This window comes from Branchiostoma belcheri, unplaced genomic scaffold (genome assembly GCF_001625305.1).
Source record: "Branchiostoma belcheri isolate BF01 breed outbred unplaced genomic scaffold, Haploidv18h27 scaffold146, whole genome shotgun sequence".
NCBI classification, from domain to species: Eukaryota; Metazoa; Chordata; class Leptocardii; order Amphioxiformes; family Branchiostomatidae; genus Branchiostoma; species Branchiostoma belcheri.
Genome location: NW_017802891.1, coordinates 630,810 through 641,603, shown reverse-complemented (window position 1 = coordinate 641,603; position 10,794 = coordinate 630,810). Strand labels below are relative to the sequence as shown.

Below are 10,794 nucleotides of genomic sequence, written 5' to 3'. Positions count from 1 at the left end.
ATTAAATGAATGTTGATTTTTACTTTCTCTGATATTAAATTGTAATGAACTATTTGCAATGATGACCTACATTGTACATGATTTAATAATATTCTGTAAATTAATGTTCCTCATTTCGCAAAAAAATTCTATACTTCTCAAATACCGACCCAAAACACTATCAGCAAATACACTGAGGCAAGCCAAGTGTTTTCACCAGTTTTAATAGTTCACATTGACAAGTACATGTTTTGTAAGACCTAGCATGTTTGTAACTGTTTTACCATGATCTGTACATGACTACAAACTAACCAACATACTATACACATCCTCAACAGTAGGCTCCACCCACTCACAAAGCTCTATAAAATAACTCATCCACAGTAAACAGTCTTATATTCATGTTGTACAACATTTGAAGGGTGTAGAACAGGTTTAGAGCCTGAAAACCACCACCCAATATCATAATTAACAGCCTCCAGTTTAATTTCAGACTTCCAGTTTTTATAATATTAATATCTAGATGTAAGGTTGCTGAGATATTGGAATTAGTCCGGAATTAAACTGGAGGCTGTTAATCGTTCACCCAGCAACATCATTTTCATAGGCAAGTTCCCATGGCACAATAGAACATAGTGGTCAGACAGATCCAGATATCTGCAGTTTCAAAATAAAACAGTTTCTATTCTTCTTTTCAGGAAGATCAAACTAACCCTCACTTCCTTCTGCCATATAAACTACAGTAATTGTCAACATGTTTTTGCAGAACTAGCTTTCGCTAAGCTACACTGTATTCACATTTTAGATACAATCCTTTTCAATTCATGTATATACAATTTTGTTCGATCTCCACTCTTCCAGCACAAACTCAGGGTCATCAGACAATGGACAAGTGCAAGTCTTACTCTATCTTTTCATTATAGTAGGGACTAAGCTTGATGCACGGATCGTTGTATTTTTTCACTTTCCACACTACAGTGTAAGCAATTTTAAACAAGTTTCATGATATTTCCATAAATAAATAGGTTTATCAGGTTGGTGAATGATTGAAAAGTAAAAAAAAGTGATTCTATTCACAACCATTTGGTCAACATATTATATTTAACAATTATTACATTTGGAACCGCATGTAACACTATGTTGAAACAATACCTATGTATGTTATATTGTCTGTTTTATGTTTGGGACTGTCATATTAGCCCTGATGAAGATGACAGCCAGCCAGCCATCAAATTGGCTCATGTAAAACAACAAATGGTTGTGAATAAAACAACTTTGAAATTCCTATTCTATATTCATATTTGTATTAAGCTCCATGTCTGCAAGTCCTCAGCTCCAGCAAGGTCAGAAGAAAGGGCCACTTCAAGTAAAACACTTCAAGGAAAGAACTAGAGTCTTCAGGGTATTTATTTACAACATGAGGTATCTGGCGTTAACACCCTTTTTTTCTGTTTTGGCATCCCTTATAAAGCTCAAGGTCAGAATTAACCAGATACCAGCCTCTACTTTTTTCAGATCCCCACACATATCCAAATGTACCACATGACAAAAACCTTTGCTATATAGAAGTGGCTCCCTTTCTTGGGTTGGCATCATGAAACCAGCGTGCAAAAAATATACAACGGGATCTGAAAGATAACCATGATAGTCGTCCACCTGAAACCTTCACAGAAAGGCTTAATAAATACTGGTACGGTTGTGTTGGTGTCTACATATTTCTGGCTGATAGTAATTTCTATTCCAATCAAAGTTTATAACAGTTTGATAGTGTCTTGAACTATGTAGACATACATGGAATTGTTTCTTTTGACTACCATTTTGGTTTCATTCAAATGAGAAGCTTTGAGAGCCAGGAATAAATTGTACATGTGTTGAAGACCTAAACTAGTACATATGGCAATGTCCATTTCGTGACCTGTCCAAATTATTGATTAGCTTGATGGAATTCTTTCATAAATGTGACCAGAGCGTCCACGTCCTGGGCAGTCACAGCGTTGTACAGGGATGCCCGCAGCCCTCCCACCGACCTGCAACACAAAATAACAGTTATATCACCCGTAAATAACTTCATCAGGTTGGTAAACGAATGAATAGCAAAGTTCTTTGATCACAACCATTTATTTTTCACTAGCTGACGTTTCGATGACCGTCTGTCATCTTCATCAGGGCAATTCTGACTGATTTACTGTGCACTGACACTAGATGTTACTTGGTGCATAGTGCACTAAAGGTGTTACATAGTTCACAGTGCACTAAGCTAGTTTTTACAGTTAACAATGCATTTTCGAACACAGTAAACCAGTCAGAATTGCCCTGATGAAGATGACAGACGGTCATCGAAACGTCGGCTCGTGAAAAAAAATGGTTGTGATCAAAGAACTTTGCTATTCACCAGTTATATCACTGCAGAAATATTTAGCTGTTGAACACTTTCATCAGTCACATATATTTCAACAATAATAGAATTTTCTTCAACCAGTGACTGTTTGAAAGGTAAGGCCCACAGAAAGGTCAAGGAGGCAGTCCTCATACAGTTGGAACATGCTGGGATGAATTGTAACACAGGTTACGAGCTGCCCAAGTCCTACCTACCCCTGCTCCGGCAGATACTTTTTAATTTTAGGTATTAATGGCTATTACTAGTATCAGGCTGTTAGAAATTACAAGTACATGTATCAGTTAACTAAAGGCTGTTAGAAATCTTGTCAAAGGCTTATGGAAGTAACATTACTTAATTTGAGGAAGGTAGTAACTTATTGGTGGGGCAGCCTAAAATTCTGATGGGCAACCTAATTTTTGCCGTAGGTTGCCGACTGGACAACCTGGTTCAAAAAAGTATTTTGTACACTGTCACCACACTTACCTATGGCCTTTCAAGGAGACAAATCCACGTTTCTGAGCCTCCTCCAGAAATCTTTTCTCCAGAGTCTCATCTCCTGAGGGGCTGCCGATTCTGAAGGGAACGTTCATCCTGCTGCGGGCAGCCTTGTCTACAGGACAGCTGGGGGAACAGGGAGGACAGAAAGTCAAACTAATGCGTTTCTAACATACCAAATGACCAAAGCTTCTGTCCATTTTGTCCAAACATGATTGAAAATGAGCACATTTCATACTGGATTGTACACTATACAATAATAAGCGCCTATTGCTGTTCACCTTTCTTTCCGCTTGCTCAATTGATTTCAATACGTTAGATCTTAAAGATAAATTCAACTACATTCTCAGGGGAGATAACCAATACAGTGTTCAAATAGGAAAATACATTAAAGAATGTTTCGATCTTAGAGACCACATGTTAGAGAATAGTTAAACCTTTATTGTTACCGCATACATATACTCTGTATGACGTCATCCATACATGTATTTAACTTTGGTAGATCTTTAGTTGTAGAAGACCATACAAAAGTCCCTGTACTTTTTGTTGTGTCAATAAAGAATCAATCAATCTAACGCCAAAAGGCATAGCAAAGTCAAACCAATGTATTTCTTATTGTGGAAAGATCCAGTATATCTGTACTGTAATTCCTGATTTTTCCACGGTACTTTTATATTCAGGGTTTTGGTGGCCACTTCTGTACCGCCAACTTATCTGTCATTACCATTTACAAATAATCAGACCGTGAACTTTTGCTACCATGAACAAAGAGTGAATTACAGTATCAGATACAAACTCTTGTTCAGTGGAATAGATGGAAATGTCTGGGGGTTCTTCTTTCACTATGGGATTTTTTTTTTACCCGAGGATCTTCAGGATAACTTTGTATCTTTACAAAAATGAATATCCTGTAAAAAATCATTGAGACCTCAAACTATTGACAGAGCTCGAACTTCAGTTTTGGGAATAGGTGCACTGATGCACCCAAACCCAAAATATGTTGGGTGCACACAAAATTTCTTGGGTGCACCATATAAAAATGTCAGCAAAAACCAATTATGTTTCATCTAAAGGAAAGTACTACAACAATGATTTTACTATGATATATAATTTTTCTGACTCTTTGATGCTGCATAATACTATACATTTATCATCTTTACATGGTACTAGTAGGTAAACCTATGAAAATATTTGGGTGCACCAGTGCACCCACACAAAATAATTGGGTGCACAGCTCCAAATTTGGGGTGCACTAAGGTGCACATGCACCCAGTATTTCCAGCCCTGATTGACTTGTGCATTTCAACATGGAGGAACATGCGATTTTGAAGGGATTATCAGATATGGACAACTTACAAGTAGAAGTCAGGTAGGGAGTCGATGGTGCTGTAGACAGCTTCAGATTTCTTCCGGTTGATGTCCTCCATAGCCGCTGCCCCACCCAACGTCTTCAACCACTGGAACACCAGTCCCATGATGTAGATACTGGGGACAGAAAAAAACTTCAGAAAAAAGGACCAACATTTCATGAGAGCCATACTGTAAATCGTACAAAGCAGCTGCAAAATGAGCAGATATTGGCTCATTAAATAAAAAGAAATTTGGGAAAATGCTACTAATGTCGTAATATGCCAAAATCAATTTCCAAGGAAAGGAAGAAAATGTTAAGAAATGAAAAAAAGTTTACTATTCGCCACAGCATACTTCGTGTGTTTATGACCACATAGATTTAATAATGAAGACATTTTTTGCCAAGCTTTTTTTATTTGCATGCTTGAATCAGTTTTAGGGTTCCCAGAGGATGTCATCCATTTAATCAAATCAGCATGGCCTTAGACAAGTAGACTGGGGTATCTGTGGTTTCTCCTTACCTCCATGTTGGTGGAGTGTTGAACATGGAGTTCATCCCAACTTGGTTCTTGTAGTCCAGCACAGACGGACATTCCTTCATGGCACTACCGATCAGGTCCTCACGTACAATCACCAGGGTGACTCCTGCACAGCCGATGTTCTTCTGAGCTCCAGCATAGATCAGCCCAAACTGTACAGAAAAGTACAGAAACTCATGATACCACAGCACAGGAGCTTTCACATATTCAACATCTTCATAGAATTATCAACTTCATTTGTGTTGGTAGTAATCATAGTACAATACAGTCACTTGGTTTTTATCATGATGACTGAGAAACTGAGAGTTTTTAAGGCCTTCCAAAAGTACATTTTTGGAGACTCTGCCTTCCTCGAGCATCTCTTATGTCCATGTTTATTTTTGCATTTCTGTGCTTTTTCCTGAGCTGACATAGTCTGCCAGGACTGGCTTGTGCTGACTTTTCCGAGGCGGGGCATTGAAATTTCGAATATAACAGGAGAACCGTGCATATTTGTAAACGTGTCTGTTGGCCAGGTAATACTACAACAATCGGATAAGGCCACACCAATTTAATTTCTTGGTTAACGAATTCGTCTGCTTCATTTTTTTCTGCTTTGCAAATAAAAATAAAAATTCAGAAATCAACTGCAAAATACTCATATTTTGCCCTGAACAGTTGAAAACAGTCCTTTTCTTCCTAGTTGTTACAGTTATTCCATCTTTCAATGCAATGGTATCATTAAAAGTTCAAAATTCAATGTTCAATATTGAACCAGTCTGGTGTGTTGACTTCATGGCTCCTATCCTGTTTTTATTTTTTCGCCCGCCTGCTCCATTATTTTTCTAGAAAAACCTGTTAACCAAGAAATTAAATTGGTGTGGCCTAAGGTTGTACTTTGGTGTCACGAGCACTTAAAGACTGCACTGTACTGACCTTGGAGATATCCACAGGTCTAGTCAGGATGTTGGAGGACATGTCTGCCACCAGGGGAACTCCGTTAGTCTCTGGTACAAACTGGAACTCCACCCCATGGATGGTCTCATTGGCACAGTAGTACACATAGGAGGCATCAGGGTTCAGGGTCCAGGTGCTGGGGTCAGGGATGGCTACAACACAGGAGCAGTTAGTTAGTACACTTACCATGTACAACTTCACAACAAAAGTACAGCGACTTTTGATAGGCCAAACTGATGGATGACTTCTGTGCACACTGATTTTCATCCAAGGCTTGAAATTCATGTTTGGGAATAGGTGCACTGGTGCACCCAACCTAAAAAAATAAGGTGCACAAATTTTTTTTGGGTGCACCATATAAAACAAAACCTATATATAGTAATTACAGATCTTACTGCTCCTCTTCTAAGCTTGAATCTGAAAAGGGAGCTAATTTCAAAATTTTAAACAAGTACTTTAACAAAGATTTTATTAATTTTCTGACACTAAGATGCCAAGAAAAACCTGTATACTATTATACATTTAATGTGTACAAAAAAAACTACAAAATTTTTTGGGTGCACTGGTGCACCCACAGAAAAAAAAAGGGTGCACAGCTCCAATTTTGGGTGCACTAAGGTGCACATGCACCCAGTATTTCCAGCCCTGCACTTAGTTACAATAATATACACAACTTCACTGACACAACAAAAGTACAGCCACTTTTGGAGGCCACACTTGCTGTTGGATGAAACTGCACATACATTGATTTTCATCTATTCTATCCTCTCACATCAATTTTTGGGTCTTCAGAGGATGTCATCCATAAAATGAAGTCAGTGTGAACTAAGCTTTTTAACTAAACATACAAACAGATGTGAGTACAAAAAATTGACCTATGTATTGTATACTACTTGTTTTAAGGTCTAAACAGTCTTTGATGTATTCATGTATTTGTACACAGTAAGGGATATTATTACCTTATACTTTATAGAATGAAGCTGAATTTATCTAGAGTATGAAATGTAACAAATTTTGTTGAGCAAGCGAAATAAAGATGGAACAGTTTTATGCATGTATATGATCATTTCATCTTGAAAATACACAGTTGTTAAAAGTGTTTCAAACTCACTTGTGTACTTGTCCAGCTTGGGGTAGACAACATTCACCTTGCCATACTTTTCAGCCTAAAAAGGAAAAAAAAGGAATTAAGTCAAACATCCTGATCCAGGTCTCCACCATAGTACTGCACTGCCAGGCTCTAGCCCCCTTTTTTCCGTCCATTTTCTGAACTTTGTGACGTCACGTGTAACAGAAAATTTTCAATCCAATCCATCAACCTTGACGGACAAAATCGACAAAAATTTTGTTAAAAATTTTTGTGACATCCATACTATATCCACCCACAATCACTCTCTACCCAATGATTTGCCTCTCAAAATGTAGGAAACTGAGTTTTTGAAGGCTTGAAAATCAAAAATTTCCTGGAGAGAGTGCCCTCAGACCCTTTGCCATTGCCAAACACTCCCAGCTTGTCCCTACTCGAAGTAGTTTTTCTGATTTGCAAAAAAAAAAAAGATTCTGGTTCAGAATCAACTGCAAAATGCTCATATTTTGCCCTGAACTGTTGAAAACAGTCCTTTTCTTCCTAGTTGTTACAGTTATTCATCTTTCACTGCAGTGGTATCATTAAAAGTTCAAAATTCATTGTTTAAATTTTGAACCAGTCTGGTGTGTTGACTTCATGGCTCCTATCGTACCATTTTGGGTGATGATAGGACGCCTGCTCCATTATTTTTCTAGAAAAATCCGTTAACCAAGAAATTAAATTGGTGTGGCCTTATACTGGATAATAATCCACAACATCCATAAAAACTAGTCGACCTGTCCAACAACAAGTGTCAACACTAACCTCCTTTGCAGCCTTTGCTGACCAGGCACCAGTGACGATGTAGTCAGCTGTGTGACCTTCTTTCAGGTTCAGCAGATTGAGTGGGACAGCACTGAACTGTCCTGTTCCACCACCTTGTAGGTACAGCACCTTGTAGTTATCTGGGATTTGGCTGAAAAAAAAACAGAAGAGGTTGCTGGTCAGATCAGGTATTGAAACATGTTTGTAGTTTATGCAAATTGCTGAAATTCACACATGCTGATATGCAAATTACTAATGAATAAGTAATGATTTTATGATCACTTTGAGATGACAGATTTAAGATCTACAAGAAATTGATTTTTTTAAAGCCTCCAGAAAAAAAAGCACATTATACAGAAAAGGCACTTTGTACAGACAATTTTCTTCTAGAATTATTGTTTCAATAATTTTTCCTGGGCAAATTTTGCTTAAAAAGGCCCAGTTTTCTAGTGAGAAGAACAGAAGAACATATATTTTTAGAATCTTAGATTTAGAATTTTAGAAGACATATTTGAAGTAAAACTCACAGTAACTCTCTCAGCAAATTCTCGGCATTGTTGATGATTTTGCTGAAATCTGATGACCGATGGCTCATTTCTAGAACAGGAAACAAAAATTACTTTCTTAGTTTCTATACTATAGTATGTAAACTCTGAAATTCTGTCCAGTCCACGAGATACGTGTAATCAAAACATATGTACATATAATGATAACATTATTGATTCATTGTAAAATCACATTGCAGCGCCAAAAAAATAGCACTGGTTATTGTTTCCTAGGTCTTATTATTTTTATATGATTAGTAAATGTGTAAAATAAGGGATAACTTATTGACTCATCATGCTAAACAACATACAAACACATACACAAATACTGTTATTACAAAAAACATAACCTTGTTGTTGAAGGTAACAAATCATGATTTTCAGAACATTCTGCAATGCACACTCACCCATCACTGATATCCCCAGGTTGTTGTAGCTCAGCATGTCTTTCTGGGCCTGTTCAAGTACCTGGAAAAATATATATATACAGAACTTTGCATCATCTGATTGTACACAATAACAGTCTGGGCACCAAGTTTTTAGTCTGTTGATAAACCAAAATACAGTAGAAACTGCAAACATGTCATAACTGTACTATTTCGGAACCATGGAGTTAGATTAGAAGGAAAGACAACTGAATCACACTCAATCAGAGTTCAGACAGATTTCATTACCCAATTTTACTCTCCAAGCAGAGGTTTGTCTTATTTCTGGCATGATTTTGGGTTGGTGTAAAAAAAACTATACCAGAAAATGCAAATGCAGAAAATAAAGCCAGATATTTTTAAAAAAGCCTCAAAAGACGCCAAAAACTAGCCAAAACACAAACCTCTGCTTGGAGAGTAACGTAACCCAATTTGGCAAAAGCATTTTCCCACAAGATTTTGAAACACAAGTCATAAATACGGTCTGGGAAACAAAAACACTGGAAAGTGTTAGGTTTAGAGAAATGTTTTTCTTCCCATGAAAAAAAAAACAGTTGTTGTATTGGCACATGGCAGCGAAAAAATGGATAGGATGACACCCTGGCTTCAGTTGGCACAGATGTCTCCTTGGTGTCAATCAAAGTGTGCAGCAGCGCCCCCCTGCGGGCTAAATAAACATGTTGTGTGAATGGAAAATCCCACTGTGGAAAATCCCATTCGGACAAGACAAGAATAGCCGACTGAGGACTCAGCAGCCTTCTCTGTAGTATCATTTCGAAGGCTTCGTGTTTAAGGCTCAGAATCAGGGGAACGATACTGTATGATGCAACACCTTTGCCTAATTACACGTTTATCTGCCACTTTTTCATGTGGCAGACGACTACACTACAGTTAGCCCGAGGCGGGTAGGCTGGGCACATAGAAAACGCGCATACACTAGTCTGCAGTTCCGCGGACGTTAATGTCTTCATCGATCGTTAAATTAGCATCATAACGTCAACTTACCTCTTGTGGGAGCTTGGCTGGCCCAGGGGCAAAGTTGATGACTTGATCACGATTCATGATTGCTGTAGGGTTACGATTAATGTCCGACGATCAACACGTGAGGACTACTCCGGAAGGTTTCCAAACACAAGTAGGACGTGAGTGAGGCGGCGCGCCTTTATATACCGCACCGGCTAATTTACATAACTTTGAAGCATTCTGAACTCTGATTGGTTGGCTCTGTAGGTAAGACATTTGATTGGATAACGTCACAGCTGTTCACGTGGTGACTGCATGGCCGCCACACATGATACTAGTCTGTGCAGGCTAGGTCGGGTTGAGATTATCCATTTCTTGTTCCGAACTTTATTGCACAGATACAATGTATGGCAAAGTATTCAATAATTATATACTACAATTTGTGTAATATCTATGCTGTTCTATTTGCTGGGAACATCACAACTACATTATGATAAATGTAGCAGGAATATGATGATCAGAATATAAACTTGAACGCCGTTTAGCGTGATTGGAAAATCCCACAGACGCACAGTGCTGTTGGAAAATCCCATACGCACATCTGCAGGCAAATATTATATAAAACCTTGGCCTACAGCCATCGGGACGTCCATCATTAGTCATGGTGCACCAAGAACGCAGACGATTTATAAAGTATACACACCCAAGTTCTCTTTAATACCCTGGAAGCCAGAACTCGTTTTCCGGGCCGCAAGAGCCCTTCGCCCGCTGGTGTACGGGGAGTCTAGCCTTTGGCTGGCAGGGCCGAAACCTCTCCACGGGCTCAATTCCACCGGAGCGGTAATTTAGGTCTGCGGGCGAAGGGCTTCTGGCTGCCGAAAGAAACGGCTAGCGGCCCGTAAACTTGGCTGGCACCCAGGGTTTAAGCTCTCTCTGGTTGTCCATCGTTTCCGATGGTAGCCCCCCTGGATGGTAGCAAGGAAGGATGCCATGGTATAACGTTAGTTGCTGTAGTCCATCCATCAATGTCATCAATCGTGTGAAGGAATCCTGGTGGTACGCGGACGAGGGACCAGGGAGTTTTGGGTGTCCAATTTTGAGTTCACACATGTCTGGGCGAGATGATATCAGATACTAAGGGACCATACGATTTTTACTTGGGGGAGGGTCGGGGCATGGGGAGGGCCCAATGGCTTGGGGGAGGGCCATGTAAAATTTTCTCAGCATTCGCAGTAACAGTTACATCTCTCCAGCATTTCCAAAACTAGGAAACTTGTCCCTGTAAAAATCC

The 10,794-nt window shown here is 38.9% G+C and overlaps 1 protein-coding gene across 1 annotated transcript; it reads right to left on the bottom strand.

The window, feature by feature from the left end:
* Positions 1 to 1,368: 1,368 nt before the first annotated feature.
* Positions 1,369 to 9,695, bottom strand: LOC109465039 (phosphoserine aminotransferase-like). Its single transcript, XM_019762181.1, has 10 exons — positions 9,546 to 9,695; positions 8,523 to 8,583; positions 8,098 to 8,167; positions 7,571 to 7,721; positions 6,791 to 6,845; positions 5,659 to 5,831; positions 4,726 to 4,895; positions 4,211 to 4,339; positions 2,843 to 2,980; positions 1,369 to 2,006 (listed from the first exon to the last, which is right to left on the bottom strand). Exons 1-10 carry the CDS (start codon positions 9,600 to 9,602, stop codon positions 1,904 to 1,906), a joined length of 1,107 nt encoding a protein of 368 aa, XP_019617740.1. The 5' UTR covers positions 9,603 to 9,695; the 3' UTR covers positions 1,369 to 1,903.
* Positions 9,696 to 10,794: the final 1,099 nt, after the last annotated feature.

Coding starts and splice junctions, on each gene's coding strand:
- LOC109465039 (XM_019762181.1), bottom strand. CDS start 9,602: ATGAATCGTGATCAAGTCATCAACTTTGCCCCTGGGCCAGCCAAGCTC. Junction 8,168..8,522: donor CCTGGGGATATCAGTGATGG/GTGAGTGTGCAT, acceptor TTCCTGTTCTAG/AAATGAGCCATCGGTCATCA. Junction 7,722..8,097: donor AATTTGCTGAGAGAGTTACT/GTGAGTTTTACT, acceptor TTTTTTTTTCAG/CCAAATCCCAGATAACTACA.